At 40.6% G+C, this 16,360-nt stretch overlaps 1 protein-coding gene and 1 long non-coding RNA gene across 4 annotated transcripts in view; one reads left to right on the forward strand and one right to left on the reverse strand.

Annotated features, from left to right (window-relative positions):
- The window catches only part of LCP1 (lymphocyte cytosolic protein 1), a 90,385-nt gene extending 79,665 nt beyond the window's left edge, over window positions 1-10,720 (forward strand). For all 3 annotated transcript variants that reach the window (XM_019753558.2, XM_019753557.2, XM_074329980.1), the window contains exons 14-16: window positions 2,941-3,064; window positions 5,790-5,914; window positions 8,891-10,720. In XM_019753558.2, coding sequence (XP_019609117.2) covers window positions 2,941-3,064; window positions 5,790-5,914; window positions 8,891-9,023 — 382 coding nt within the window. In that variant the 3' untranslated portion in view covers window positions 9,024-10,720. The remainder of the gene's footprint in view (window positions 1-2,940; window positions 3,065-5,789; window positions 5,915-8,890) is intronic.
- The window catches only part of LOC141571067 (uncharacterized), a 30,875-nt gene that overhangs the window by 10,610 nt on the left and 3,905 nt on the right, over window positions 1-16,360 (reverse strand). The gene's annotated exons all lie outside the window — the stretch shown is intronic.

Here is a 16,360-nt window from a genome sequence, read left to right on the forward strand (position 1 = left end):
AAACAAGCAGGCTGCTGGCAGACAGTGACTCTGGTTAGACTCCAGCAAATGAACAGAGTGGCAAATGAGGGGGTTCTCCCCAAATCATACAGGCTGTGGACAGTGAATTTGGGATAGATTCCTGGAAAACCGAACACCAAGATTTGTCCTTCTGGTTCAAATGTTAAGTAAATCAAACAAGTGTTGGAAGGCAGGAAAACAAACAAGTAATGGCCACAACCCGTCCAGTATCACGCACGCACATGTCATCAATCCTCTTTTGTTGAATGAGGCGCTGGCCGAAGCTGGAGCTCTCAATGCTGTTTCATTTTGACAAAGGGCTTTTCAGCGCAGCACAGTTTGGCAAACCAGTGGTATTGGGGTCTCGTCTGTAGAGTTCCATTTAATAGTAGCACAGTTGCCCCCAAACATGTTTGATGATATGGAATATTTCACAGGGAAAATTGTAGGTAGACACAGGCCAAATCGGTTTCTGTTTTAAATTTTGGATCTACAGTCAGTGCTTAGAGTTGAAGTTCAAACCTAATTTTACCCTTTCTTCCCTTCGTTGTTACCATTGTACTTATAAACAGGTGTCTGACGCCATTTTGAACCCCTTCCTCTCCCATGAGATGGCAGAAGGACAACTCTGTGCCACCATGAAGAGTTGTTCTCAGACCCCTGAAAGCAGTCAGCTGCCTCCACTATTTTCTGCACCTAAGTTTCCCCATCATTCAGTGGCATCAAAACGCACTGTGTCTGTCCACTTGAGAGTATCAAGAAAGTAGGCTGGGTCTCTTGACAAAGAGAAGTGAGAATTCAGTCCTGAGATGAGTGAAGCTGCTAGACAATTAAACTTAATTTGTTTTCATCAGGCTATATATATTTAGACATGACCTAAGGAAGCAAGCACTAATCTACCAATCCTTAATGAGTTTACTAAGCAGAGATGCTTAAATGTTATAGTAGATGCTAATAACTGAATATACATGCTAACTATCAAGAAACAAGTAGCCAGTTATGTCATAAAACATCATTATTACAAACAAATCAAAACTAGGGCCTTTTTCCAAACTAGGGATATTTTGAAAATCTACCTGGACCTTATCACATTTGTACTCATTAGTCCTTGCTTAGCATTTTGGTCCCATTTTTGGGCCCAGACTAAGCATTACTCATTTGGACTTTCTCCTTGCTTTCTCAGGGAGAAGGCATTCTATTTATTTCACCCACCATTCCAGTCCTCCATTTACTGGATGCAGAATATATACTAGGCACTCTGCTAACCCCTGAAAACACCATGAACAGGGTTAGGGATTCCATCTGAGGGAACATGGTAGGCAGAGAGAGACAGGCACATCAACTTCATCAAAAGTTCTGGGCAACAGGTTGGAACTAAGTGTAATAATGATTGATACATGGTATGGGTGGGGAAAACGATGCTTGAGCTAGGAATTGTTCAAAGAATTAGAAATCATATGCCAGAGAACATAGCTGAGTCACCAAGGCAATGAGGCAGGAAACAGGAGGATGCACGTGTGGTGAGGGAGCTGCTGCTTGTTCTGGGAGGTGGAAGCATGAGTGCGTGTGTCCACGAGGGGATAAGGCCGGGAAGAGAGGATGGAATAAAGAATCAGAGACCTACTGAGAAGAGACACTAGGGCAAATTGTAAAGGGCCTCATGTGCCATTCTAAGAAATTGGACCTGTATTCTATGGACCATGGAGAGTCACTTTAAATGACATGACCAGAACTGTACTACAGAAAGGTAATTCTATGAAGAGGAGAGACAGAACAAAAAGGAGCCAGTTGATTTAAGGGCACATGAGGAAGTATACTTTGAGAGGACTTTGATATCAGATTGGTGAACATGAATATCTATCGATATAGATATAGATAAAGATATAAATATAGATCTATGTCTGCAGAAGCCCTTTTCCTACCCACCTACAATGATGGGAAGGTGCTATAACCTGGAGGAAGCAGGGCATCACTCCTATTTCAGAGATTAAACTTACAACCCATGTGGAAAATTGTGGGATAATTGTGTTTTTCATAGAAACAATAACTGGAAGAGGACACCCGATGGATTATGTAAGCAGAATCCAGGTACCCCACTGGAGGGTGACCTCATTTAGGTAGGCCCTCCCTCCAGACGAGACTCAATGGCAGGATACTTCAGTTTCAGAGTGCACAGCAGCATGCTGAAACCCTAGCCCTGAAGGTCTTTCACGGGGAATTTGACCCTCTTCTGCAAGCCCGAACCTTGAGGCCAACAAACCTGCCCAACTGCTTGGCTTTCTGCTGTGGATTTCCCCTTTCAGAGGGAGTAGCTTTAGGAAATGGTGAATCTTCTCTGTTCCATGAGATTTTTGAAGCACCTTCTTAAAAAATGTTTTCCAAACAAACCCAATTCTCATAACAGTATGTGTCTAATTTGATTCTTACTCTCAGATCGGAGATTAACTTTGGTTTCTATTTTAAAGTAAACTTCAGGATGAGGTATTCCTAATATTTCTACTTCTACAATAAGAGAAGGAAACGCTCTTATTTTTTTCCCTTCAATATTTTGGCTACTTGGGCTTTCCTAACATTGAATTGGTCCTTGATTTTTATGGTTCCTTTAAGAATAGCATTACTGGTTGAAATCTGTTGGTTTGTTTTCTTTTCCTTGCTTCTTTTCTCATCTACATTCTCTTCCTACCCAGAGCAATGACAGTGTTTAGAAAGAGGTATTTGCTCTGCATCTCACTCTAATAACCAGAGAGTTACATTTTAAGTTCTTCTGAAAGGAACTAACATATGTATATTTTCTTTTCTCCCCTCACTAAAGTAGTGGTGTCCACCTTATCTCCTGTGACATACCTAGAAAGAGAAGAACATTATCTACCCTAGCTATTCCCTGTGATACTGAATTCTTTAGCAACTTTCCTCCAGTAATCATTCTTGATTTTTGTTCAGGTACACACTGAATATTCTGGAAGAAATTGGAGGCGGGCAGAAGGTCAATGATGACATTATTGTCCAGTGGGTGAATGAAACATTGAAGGAAGCAGGGAAAAGTTCATCCATCTCTAGTTTCAAGGTAAAATTTTTAGTTACTGCTTGTGATCACCTAAGCTGTATGCTTAAAGTTATTGTTTTCTCTCTATTTTAAAGGGCCCATCAGTGTGAGGTATTTGAGGTACCCCCCCCCAATTTTAATTTTGCTTGAATGACCCATTGTTGTTTTGATGTTCATAAGCCATTTAATTGACAAATTTCTTTCACTTTCGCATGTAACAATTTTTAAAACCCATAGTTTTTTACACGCCATTTCAGGCATTTTTCTTCCAAAGTAACATAAAATATGATAATTTTTAAATGTGCACCACTCTATGATTCAGATTGTTAACATTATGCTGGTGAAATGTAAAATGCTAAAAGATCTCTTATGTGGTGTTTTCTGAGAAAAGGTAGTAGTTGTGTACTTGTATCCAAATCCCATTTTTATTAATAACAGCATTATCTTTTGTTAAATTTCTTAGCTCATGTTTCACACATTAACTGATTCCTTCCTCAAGGGACCTGTGCACAGATCCATGTTATAATGTTTGTGCCACCTTAACTGCATTTTCTGGTTTAAAGGTCAAGATCACCAGGAGAGACCCCTTCAGAGTTGTAGTAACAGGGTCGGTGAGGCATTCATCATGATATCAATCCTATGCTTCCAAACAAGAAAAAATTAAGATCTCTCCCCACCAGAAAGGGCAGAAGGCATCTCTGGGTGGGGCTATACCAGGAGCGCCCACTCCCAGTGAGCTCATCACGGATAACAGCCACCGCTATTCCCCCTCCAGCTTACCATTCAGTCTGGATTGCTGAGCAGAGGTAGGAGCGAAGGCTGGTAACAGATGTGAGCAAGTTCTTCCAGAAAGAGATTTGGAAAGGTGCTGAAGAACAGAGGAGAAGGGCACGCTCCATATGGAATGTGCTCTGAGTACCACAGTCTCCTCATTTGTAGTGTCTCATTTCATCTTCACAGACATTGTGAAGTCAGCTTTCCTGTTTTCCTCATTTCATAGGAGAGGAAACTGGAGCTCATGTAACTCCTGCAGTTAGGGCTCGTGATTGCCAGTGATGGTCCATGAGAAGAAAGCATCTTTTACCTGCAGCTGAGGTTGTAGAACAGGGTGGAGCTGTAAGTCACCTAACCATTACTGTGAAGTGACTGGTTAAGTAGCACAGTGGTGCATCTCTCTGTAAACAGCTGCCCCTGAAGCCCATTATGTTCTCCTGAGGCTTCTAGGGTGTTCTTATGAGGATTCCCTCTTGGGAATGTTTGACAATTCTTTTGCTCCTTGTTTCTCTCTGGGCTTTCTCCTGTCCTCTCACTATGTGATTTCAGAATTGATCCCATAAGAGGACCACAAAAGGAAATTTTCAAATTAACCCCACATTGCTTTTACGTGAAGCCCTTAAAAAAAAGAATACAATCCACTTTTGATTCACCACTGTGGAAATATTCCTCGACCCTCCTCACCTATCAATGCTGCAAGTTGCTGGACATTTCTCTGCCTGTCAGCACCTTCACCAGATTTTGGGCAGAAAGTAGGAAAGAAGGTGAAACTCAAATCTCTGCATTTTGCTTCCCTTGTGCTTCTTCATCAAAAATTTCTGTAGAGATAAAAGCTCAGGATAATGGTGGAAATTAGATTATGATTCTATATTGACTTTAATTTTGTGGTAGTTTTTGTAGTACCTATGAGTAAATAAAAATGGACCCATTATATTTTTAAAAAATATTATTCCACCTATACAGAGGACCAGTGCTAGAGACTTAGCATCTTACAGGTGTCCTGTGCTTTGTTTCTTGCTTGGAATTCATCCTGATTTGGACCCTCAAGGTATGAAGTGTTTGGACTTGACTGTGCTAAGGTGGAGACAAGCAGTTGCCTCTCCATGTCTTCACTCACAGGTCGCCAAGAGAGAGGAGAACCGATGGTGCAGAGTTTTATGTGTTCACACCTTAGAAACATTCACAGCTCTAAGTGCAACCATCAAAATGTTTACAAATGCCAAAGAGCGAGCCCAGGATTTTAACTCGGAATTCCTGGGTTCAAATCGCAGCTCCACCACTTATCAGCAAGTCACTTAACCTCAAAAACTGCCTTTACTAACTGTAAATTGAATTTGGATGCCCACATCTGTGGCAACAAGTGAATTCACTTACTAAAAAGTGCTGAACAAAATGGGAGACATCAACAAATATTAGTTACTCTCATTGCATTTAATCACATAATTGCCATCACTGTCTCCCTGGACCTATGGATTCTTTTCTTGCCTTGAGGGCCCCAAGAAAGGAGCATTTACTGAAACTCCTATCCGGCTGAGCCCTTATCACTATCCCTGCACATCACCTCTGGGATGTCCCCCCAAAATGAAGCAAGGTTTCTTCTAATTGGTTTCCCCTTTCTGGTTTCTTTTTCAAGTCATCCTTTCCTCTACTCATAACCAGTAGTTACATTAAACATATGATTTTTCAACCTCTCTACATTTCTCTAGTTGTACTTCCTTTCATTCACTCACTATTTGAGACTGACTCCCCGCCCATTGGCAGAGAATGGGTTTTCTCTGCTTAGTGAGCCCAGGATGCTACTGATTCCTCTACAGAAACTACAGTTGATTTGAACACCATGTGCAATACTGTGGCATTTCCCAGACCAGGCTAAATATATTTCATATTTAAGAGGAAGAAACCACCCATCCCTTGAGCAAAATAGAAGTAATTTGGGGACATGCTGATAAAATCCACCCTTCTCTCTGTGCAGGACCCGAAGATTAGTACAAGTTTGCCTGTTCTGGATCTCATCGATGCCATTCAACCAGGTTCCATCAACTATGACCTTTTGAAGACAGAAAACCTGAACGATGAAGAGAAACTCAACAATGCAAAGTATGTAAATAAACCTGAGGTTAGGGTGGGAAGGACCCAACTGGCAACTGCATGCCTATAAAGTCCATTGCTTGTGCCTTTGTGCAAACACTACTTTCCCTATTGATGTTTTTTCTTCTCGTGACTTGTGTCCCATCATCATTACTTTAGATATTGTGCAATAATGGTTTAAGTCTCCTAGTGTTAGAGGGAGCGAGACAAAAAACAGCAAAAGTATTCTTCCAATTGACAAGCAAGGCCTATAGTTTCATAAAACCAATTTTCTAATCATAATCTATAGATTTTCTAAATAAAGTTTGTACATGGCAGGCCTGAATATAAACAGCCTTTTTGTGAATATCCATGGATATGAATGAACAGGGTTGGGGTTGAAGACCAGAGTCTTCACCAGCTTGGAAGCAGCTGCCATTTGCTATTCAGTGTAGAGAGTGAGGGTCAGCAGACTAAAGTCTGTCAGCCAGATTTGGCCTGTTGTATGTTTTATAAATAAAGTGTTATTGAAACACATCCATGCTTATTTATTAATATATTTTCTATAGCTGCTTTCCTGCTGCAACGGCAGAGCTGAGTAGTTGTGACAAAGCCCACATAGTCTAAACTGTTTACTATCTGGTCTTTTATGGGAAGTTTGCTAACCTCTACTCTAGAGAGGTATCTTTCTCAGAGCAGAATGTATTACTTTCCTAGGGCTACCGTAATAAAATGCCATAAACAAGGTGACTTCCCTGAAATTTAGTCTCTCACAGTGTGGAGGCTTCAAGTCCAAAATAAAGGTGTCAGCAGGCTTGTTTCCTTCTGAGGGATCTAAGGGAGGATCTGTTCCACACCTCTCTCCCACCTCCTGATGTTGTTTGGTCAGCAATCGTTGGCTTATAGAAACATCACTCCTCTCTCTGCCCCATCTTCACATGGCCTTCTCCCCTGTGTGTCTGCGACTTCACATGGCTATCTTCCCTCTGTGTGTGCGTCTGTGTCTCTTCCCCTTTTCTCATAAGGATACCAGTCATACTGGATTAGGGCCCCAAACTATTCCAGCGTGGCCTCATCTCAACTAATTACATCTCAAACAATCCTATTTCCAAATGAGATCAGAATCTGAGGGGCTAGGGGATAGAGTTTCCACATACATTTTTGGGGAGAAACAATTCAACCCATAACACAGGTTCAGAGTTAACAAGTCATTAGTGCCCAGCAGCCCTGATATATATGTTCCACAAAGGGTGTGAAAAAATGTATACACATTTTAAGAAAGGAAAAAAACTATTAAAATTGTAATACTCAATATATACCAATAACAAAAGATGAATACAAGTCATGTTTGACTTCTGCAATTACAAGAGGTGCTCAAAGTGTTTACCATCAACGTCCAGACACTTCTGATTACGGCGAACTACTGCTTGAGCAACATTGACTGAAGTGTCCACTTGTATACATTTTATTTTGCAGCCCGGTATAGCCTAACAGTGCCCTTCCCTCTGTTCCCAATTGGAAAAGTGGGAACCCATGTTTCTGCTATGCTGGTATTTAGCACAATCTAATGGAGAGAAGATAAATAATTACATGACAAATTACAATAATGTGTGATGGGTGGTATATAAGGGGGAGTACAGGGTGCTATGAAGGGGACAGGAAGAAAACTAAAGCTGTCCTGAGCAAATAACATCGATGCTGAGAGGGATCAGAAGGACAAGTAAGGAGGAGCTAGACAGGTGAAGGATGTAAGACGAATACTCCAAATAGAGGAAATAGCATGTATGAAGACCCAGAAATTTAAAAAAATAAAAAATAAAAAAAGACCTTGAGGCTAGAGGTTCACGAGGGATGTAATTAGTTTTAAGGAACTTGCCCACGGTTTTACAGCAATTAAATGATTCTGCTAAGATTCAAAGTTTGACTTTAGAGCCCTGGCTCCTAAACGCTGTCCGGTAAGGTCAAGATACACAATTACTTAAAAAACAGGTAAAAGGAATTATACAAAGTTCTAAAAATGCTTGTGGTGGCAATGTTATGACTGATTTTTTGAAGCTCTATTTCCTAATTTTTGAACAATTTTCCCTTTCTATATTATAATGAAAAATACATTTTATTTCATTAATAATGAATATATAGGAAGTGGTTGAGAGATGGATAAGGAGAAAGAATGGGGATTACTCTAGCCTGATGCTCTTTTAATTTGATCCATAAAGTAAGAGTAAAGTTAGTTTAGGGGAGCAGAGGGAGTGATGGGGTCTTAGGTGGAATGGAGAACCTCTGGAGTAGTCATTGTAAGAAGTTACTAGATAATAAATGAAGTCAATGGAAGAACTGATGGGTAATAATATGGGCTCATTTGAAAATAGATTACAACTAATAAAAATTATCTTCATATAACTATAAATAAAAAACAAATGTTCTAATATAGCTATGATTATTTTATGTGAAAAATGTGTAATATAATACTCTGGTTATTCTAGTATTATAGCAACATATGTGTGTGTGTGTGTGTGTGTGTGTGTGTGTGTGTGTGTGTTGGAATGGGACAAGGAATGAAAGAGTTGATATGGAAAGTCCATGTATTACAGATGTGTTTCCCTTTTTTTCCTTGTAAATATGTTTCTGTAGTTGAAATATAGTCTGCAAACTTTTCCTAGCACACATTCTTGTTCGTTTTGATGACTTTTTCTGCTGCTATATAACCCAAGACAATACTCATTGTATAGGCATCAAAAGTGGCAAGAGCTAAGAAGATCTCTAGGACAGACAATAAATTCCATAGGCTAGACAGCAAGTCTGATGGAGTCAGGAGCTTTGTGGGGCCAAGATTTGCCCACAAAAGTGGGAGGATGCCAGTGACTGGCTCTAGTCATACCTGGGGTGTTGTACATAGTATAGCGTAGTATACAGTATATAAAATGACTATAACTATGATCCTGAGGGCACCCCTTTATACTTTTGTTGCTCTGGCTCTCCTCATTCTTCCTCTTTTTTCCCTTTAAGGTATGCCATCTCTATGGCTCGAAAAATTGGAGCAAGAGTATATGCCCTTCCAGAAGACCTGGTTGAAGTGAACCCCAAAATGGTCATGACAGTGTTTGCTTGCCTCATGGGGAAAGGAATGAAGAGAGTGTAAGGCCCAGTGGGTGAGGCTGGAGGTGACACACTCATTCCTGACTGCTCAGCTATATATGCTCCCAGGAAGCACGGAAACAATTCAAGCCATTCCAAAGTTTTCAACTTGGTGACATTATACAAGATTCCAAAACGTGTATGCTTATTCATCCAGGTAGCCTCTCCTGTATTTGACAAAAAGTGTTTCCTTCTTTGCAGAAGACTCAATCTTTTACAAATATTTTTTTATCATTGAATTTATTGCTTCTTTGGAAAGCTAGAGAAAAAAATAACTTATTTTCCAGACACTGTTCCTGCTTGCTGCCATTAGTCAAGTATAGAAGCTGCTGTGTTATTAATTTTAACGTAATCTTTCAAACAAGCTTACTGTGGCTGCGTTTTTGTAAGGTGAGGGCCACCAGAGGGGATCATCAAACCAGTCCTGAAGCCTGTTTCTGGAGGCCAACATTTGATATATGACAAACCTCTCTTTTTGTCCTTCTCCTACACTCCATCTCCCTATGACATTGCTCTCCACCCTCTCAGAACTATGCCTTCTCTAGCCTACCTCTGTAGGCCATCCTTATCTCTGAGCCCTTTGGAGTATTAACAAATCAGTCAGGCTGTTGTGTCCCAAAGTGTCTCTGGCTTTTCCTCAGAACTGTCTTCCCACATGTTATCAGTTTTTGTTTTATCATCAAATAGGAAATCTTCTGTTTTTATACCCAGGATTTGGGCTCAGACCACCTGTAACACCTTGAATACTGCGCCTTCAGGAAGATTCTTAACTCTTGGTTAGATCCAAGGAGTGTGTAATTGAGCAGCAAACCACGAGGGAGCAGTGTGGAGCCGTAACAAAGCAGCGGTCCTTTGGTGCGGACTCTTAGTATTCAGTCCGGCATATTAGGCCTGGTTATTGTGGAATGGCTAAATATCTGGTGACTGGGAACAATCTGCTTTGCCTTCATTTGCTCTTAGATTTTAGTGTATCTGATTGCTGCCGGGCCATATTATCAACGTTTACATTTTTGGTACTGTAGAAGCTTTTTACCACCCCCAAACTCCCAGGGGGCAATATGTGCCAATAAACAGGCCCCACCTCATTGCCACCGCCCCATCTCTCTCTCTCTCTCTCTCTCACACACACACACACACACACACACACACACACACAAAACCTAGCCCTACCTAGTCAGATGTCAAGCTGGATAAGAATTACCTGAGTTGCTTTACGAAGAGCTAATTCACTGGATATTTAAAGAATTCCAAAACAAAACCAGAGGAACAGTGTGAATTTAAGCAGCCATAACAGAATATACAATTTCCATGAAAATCTACCAAAGGCTAAAAAGCAACAGAGCATTGTAAACCAACAGTAGACTTTATCTATCGTGCTAAAAGGGCTCACCAATGAGGCATCTTCTTCAGGGGTGGCATGTCATGGAACTTAGCCATTTTTCAAAGCAATTGAAATGCATCGCCCTGCATCTGCTCCTTGGCAGTAGTCTCAGGAAGCCAGTATGTGGCTTCTCCCTACCCATAACCTGTATTTCTGCAGTATCTGAATGCAAAGTGGCTGGCTTTGTCTTAATCCGCACTTAACGTAGCCTCGAGTGATTCTCCTCCGTCTGCCTCCAGGAAGAATGTTACTGCCTTAGTGGAAAATGAAGATAAAATAATGTTCAAGATCTCTCCAAATAAAATGTTCCTTATATTGGATGTCCTTTGAAGGTTTCGTAACTTACTAATTCATTCAGCCAACATGCATTGAGTGCCTAATACGTGCCAGGCACTGAGCAGGGTTTTGGGAATATGCCCATAAATGACACAGGCATTGCGCTCGGCCAATCAGAAAAGAGGGTGTTAAATAAATAAACTGACAGGTGTGCTAAGTGATTAATAAGACAACGTGAGACTGGAGCTTATAACAGAGGAAACAATCTAAGGAGAACTATTTTGGCTGAAAACTGAAGAGTAAATTGAAGTTAGTTCGACAAAGGCGAGGCCAAAATTAAAGTTGAGACAAAATATTCTCAGAAACACATTGAACCCAGTTGTGAACAAAAGCCTGAGTTGGGGATTGATGCACAACGGCTTCTGGAGTGATTTGAGAAGGTATCTTTGGGGGGGTAGTGCCAGAGGTCTCCTTGCTAGCCTGTCTGGGCCTGACTTTGGCAGGTCGGGGTGGGAGAACAGAGTGGGGGGAGGGAGGTATGCTGAGGAATTCTGCTGTGACCCGCTTCCTCTCTGGTGGGCTGCTGTGACAGAAAAGCATCTACTTGGTTCTGACCTGCAGAGGCGCCACATACGCCCACAGCCGCCAGGAAGCTGGGCTTCTGTGCTTAAGCTCTGCGTCCTGGCTTCAGCAGCAGCTTTTTGGTGATGGCGTTTTCCTGGTCAGAACAGTCCTGCAACTTCTACACTTAGGAGGTAACTGCCTCCCCTACATATCTAGAAGTTACAAATAGTGTTTTTTGTGCAAGACTACACTGAACATACTCAGGATAGCAGGATAACTACTCTCAAGGAAAGAAACCAGACTCTCTTGAAGATGAGAAGGATAAAGGAACACAGCAATCTAAGCATGATTATTTTTCTAAATGTAAAAGTTTATTGCTATATTTTATATAGTCCAAGTACAGCATTAGAAATTCAAATTGTGCCAAAGGGTCTACAATGGAAGGTAGGCCCCCTTCCCACCCCCAGTGTCCAGTGGTGTTTGAAGCTGGCTCATATCAACGTACTGAAGCCAATTTTGTGAGCCTATTTTTAAACCATTGTTCACTTGAAATTACATCGCAGATACAATCAAACTCTACAAATAGGGTTTTTATTTTACTCTCTAGAGAGCTATGTTATCAACCCACCACTACCCCTGTCCCAGTCCTCCAGTTCCCCTCCTAGTCAGCAACTACTGTTACCAATTTTTTGTGTATCCTTATAGAAATATTCCCTGCACATATTATACACACACACACACACACACACATACACCTTTTTATAACAAATATTAGCATACTATACACATCATTCTGAGTCTTACTTTTTTCACTTAACATCATATCTTGGAGATTGCTCCCTATAGACCCACTTCAATTTTTTCAACAGGTGCTTAGTATTCTATTGTATGAGTGTGCCACACTGTATTTAACCAGTAGCTTATAAATATTTAAGCTGTTTAAATAGTTTGCCACAGCAACTAAGACCACAGTGAGTAACATTATACTCACTTCTTGTGCACAGAACGTTAATTTTAATTTGACAGGTACTTATCAAGTTTTTGCCCTTGCAAAGGTATTGAACATTGGATAGTAAAACATAGATCCTCTTAATTTCCTCAAATTATTTAACAAAGAGCCTTGAGCTGGGGCAGCCCCTCAAGCTGATCCCAACTTCTCCATTTATTGTCTAATGAAGCATGTTAATCCAGCAAGAAGACAATGTGCATACACACACACACACACACACACACACACACACACACAAAACGTAACAAGAAACAGAATGTGATAAATGCTATAACAAATTTGTAAATACAATTTGGGAGCTCAGGGGAAAAATTAACTCTAATAAAGGATTCACGAAAGTTTTGTTCTGACCTTTGGTCACTTGGATTAAATGCTGGCAGTTCTTTCTTAGCGAATTTGACTTTGTTTTGCCCAGTACATTCCTGCCAGTCTCATGATCCAGAAGTCACAACTAATACTCAGAACAAGTTAACAGCGTTGACTGATCATCTTGTGAAATCTAGTCACTTTGACAGTTTCCCAATAAAATTCCAGTAATTAAACTTTCAGCTGCCAAAGACTGCTTTTACTAAGTGTCCTCCTCGTTTTCTGAAAGACAGCGTGTGGGGACAGAGTCCCAGAGAGCAGTTTCCAGGCTCTCGGCCTCACATGGAAAGGTGCTGGCTCGGGTAGTAGATGGCCATCAGCTGTGACTAGTTGGCCATCAGCTGTAACCAGTTAGCCATTAGTCACTAATATAACTGCCGTGGCTGAGCTAGCAAGCGCGGATTGCAACTGGCAAGGGGTTGGTTGGTTGGCAGAGAAGCGGACGGTGGATTGAGGATCGTGTGGCTTCTGCTTCCTGTGTCTCCAACCAGCCGCCAGCGAGAATATAGTGGTATGAATCCCCTATCTGTGGCTCCATGGGTGTTCTTTTTTGGCCTCACCATATCCTGCATTCTTATGTGGAGAGTGGGACCAGAGTCCCCGCATGACGCAGAGTTTACCAATTGAGTCTATGCATGGGTGATTAAAAAATGTGTAAATGTTTTCTCTTGTCTAAAGTCTACATATATTTAATAACCCACCATATGTGAGGCATAAAAACATAGTCTAGTTAATACCCGCTATCTTACCACTAACAAATCAGGGACAGGATGGCAAAATGGTAGTTTTATATTATTTGGTATGTCAGAATTAGGGAGTTCCATTTAAACAACTACCACCTGGTGAGCTTGTTAAAACACACATTTCCCAGATCTCTCCTTGAGATTCAGTGCCTATAGGGCTGGTGTGCCCAAGAGTCTGCATTTTCCACAAACATCCTAGGAGACTCCATGACTCACAGACCACCCTTGGAGAAGCACTAGTTCAGATGAGCTGTTCTCAACCCTGTCTTCACATGAAAATCATCTCAGGAGCTTTAAAAAAATGCTAATGCCCATTCCCTCCCTCCAAGTTCTGATATACTTATTTGATCTGAGGTGCAACCAGGGCAGCTGGATATTTAAAAGTTCCCTACGTGACTCTAACATGCAGTCAAATTTGAGAATGGGTGGCCTATAGGCTGAGGTACTCTTCAAAGCGCAGGACAGGGTAAAGCATCCTAAAAAGTGGAGAGACCAACAAGAGGGAGTGGCAATTTAGAAAGGGGGAATAAAGGGATGGAAATTTCCAAAGGCAAACCTTGCTTCACAATTTAACCATCCAGTCAATAAGCGTTTGCCTGTCTGGGTGCCATGTAACCCTCTTGGTGTCCCAAGTCTCCATCTTGCTAGCCAAAGCAAGGGAATCGGAACCTTGGAAAGAGTTCTCTGCTTTCAAGCTTCAAATCCCCCTCCTCAGTGGATTCTGAGATGGCACCATTCTTCCCAGGGAGGAAAACACAAGGGGCCAGATACATCAAACCTTTGTGCAAATTATAAAACTGCTTCACTCTCAATGAATAAACAGGAGAGAGAATGTGCAGAGGGATAATAACATTTACCAATTATGTGTCTTCGACCTCCCAAGATTACGTAGCTTTCATGGCCAAATGATTTTGAAGACTTGTAAATTGAGCTGCACCTGAACTCATAATAAAACGTCATTATTGATCGACTTTCTCAGTGCTTACCTAACAATAAGCCTGAGCTGCATATCCAAGTCAGGCCAATCAAGGCTGCAGTGGCATTTGCCCTTATCCTCGGGCTCCCCCTCACCCACAAGTGAGAAAAAGGCAAAACAGAGCACTCCTTAAAGGGGAGGCCATCTTCTTAAGGCACAGAGTTAGGGCTCTTGAAGAAACACCAGATTATTTTTGCCCCCTAACAGTCCAATTTAGCTGGATAACAAAAGTACAAATTAGCTGGATCCCAGGGGCCATAATTCAATCAGATAAATCCCCAGGACTAGATTGCCTTCTGGGGCAGTGGCTCATCCCCTCGCTCTCTGGGAGGAGCAGAGGAAGAGGACCAGTTGTCCCCAAGGTCATGATGAGCTAGGCATGGCTCTGGGCAGACATTTTGGCCCCTGTCAGCTCCCTTCCTGATTTATCTTTTTAATATGAATGGGATCTATTGAACCCCTGTTTCTGCCAGTTACTTTTAAATGTTATCCCACTGACTCCTCACAGCAGCCCTCTGAGGTAGGTTATTTTTAACCTCATTTTTCAGAAGAAGAAACTGCACCTCCAGGAAGCTAAGATATTTGCTAGGGGTGGAGTCCGTCTGATCAAACTTTTGTGTTCTTGGCCATCAGCTGTAACCCCACAAGAGGCATCAAAATAAGAAATGTCAAGGACAGACGAAGAATGAGGAAAGAAATTTGTCTCCATTTCTTTCCTTCTTTGAAAGAACTAGATGCAGAAACTGGCTGTGGACAACATGCATGAAAGATAAGGTAATGCAGCGGTGAGACAAAAATTTTTTTAAAAATCCAACTACAAGTCAGACATGAAAATATGATACAGAAATGAAGAATTCATTCAACAGACTTATCAGCAAATTGCAATGGCAGGGAAAACAGTAAGTGAACTTGAAGCCAGATCAATAGTGTTCAAAACTGAAGCACAAAGAGAAAAAAAGAGTTACATAAAACACAGAACTTTTCTAGTTATTGCTATTAGAAAAAAAAATCACTGCAAACTTTTTGGTACAGATTCACACTTATAGAGTCTATTGATTTTTCACAAAGATGACAAAGTGATTCCATGGGAAAAGGAAAGCTTTTTCAGCAAATGGTGGTGGAACAACTGAATGACCATAAGGAAAACTAAAGCACCTCAATCTTTACCTCATACCATATACAAAAATTAATTTGAGATGAATCATAAACCGAAAAGTGAAAATCCAAACTATAAAGTTTCAAGAATAATATTTCCATGACCTAGAATTAGTCAAAAATTTCTTAGACAAAACACACAAAATACTATCCATTAAAGAAAAAAAAAGATAAATTGGACTCAACAAAATTAAAAACACCTGCTCTTCAAAAGACACCAATAAAAAGTGGGCAAGGCAAAAAATGGCAAAAGACATTCACAAAACATGTATCTGACAAGGGAGTTGTATCCAGAATATATTAAGAATTCCCACAAGTTATAGTAAAAACATAAAACAACTGAATTTTTCAAAATGGTCAAAAAAGTTCAACAGACACTTCCCAGAGGAAGATATATTTATAATACTGCTATCTGACAAAGGACTGATGTCCAGAATATATAAATAACTGCTACAAATCAATAATAAGATGAGCAATCTGATTTAAAAATCACGCAAACAATTTGAAAACATACACACACACATACACACACATGTGCCAATGAGCACAGAAAAGATTCTTAACATCATTAGTCATCATGGAAATGTAAATTGAAACCAAAATTAGATACCATCACACGCTACCATGGCTAAAATGAAAAAAAAAACTGTATCGAATACCAACAAGGATGCGACCCAACTGAAAACCTAATGTATTGTTGGTGGGAGTGTGAAATGGTACAATCACCTTGGAAAGTAATATAATAGTTGCTTATAAAACAAAATATTTGCATTACCTAGCAATTCCATTCTTAGATATTTATGTAAGAGGAATGAAACACTTGTCTACAAAAAAAGCTTTTACAAATATATTCATAGCAGTTCCATTATAT

This window comes from Rhinolophus sinicus, linkage group LG04 (assembly GCF_036562045.2).
Source record: "Rhinolophus sinicus isolate RSC01 linkage group LG04, ASM3656204v1, whole genome shotgun sequence".
Classification (NCBI taxonomy): Eukaryota; Metazoa; Chordata; class Mammalia; order Chiroptera; family Rhinolophidae; genus Rhinolophus; species Rhinolophus sinicus.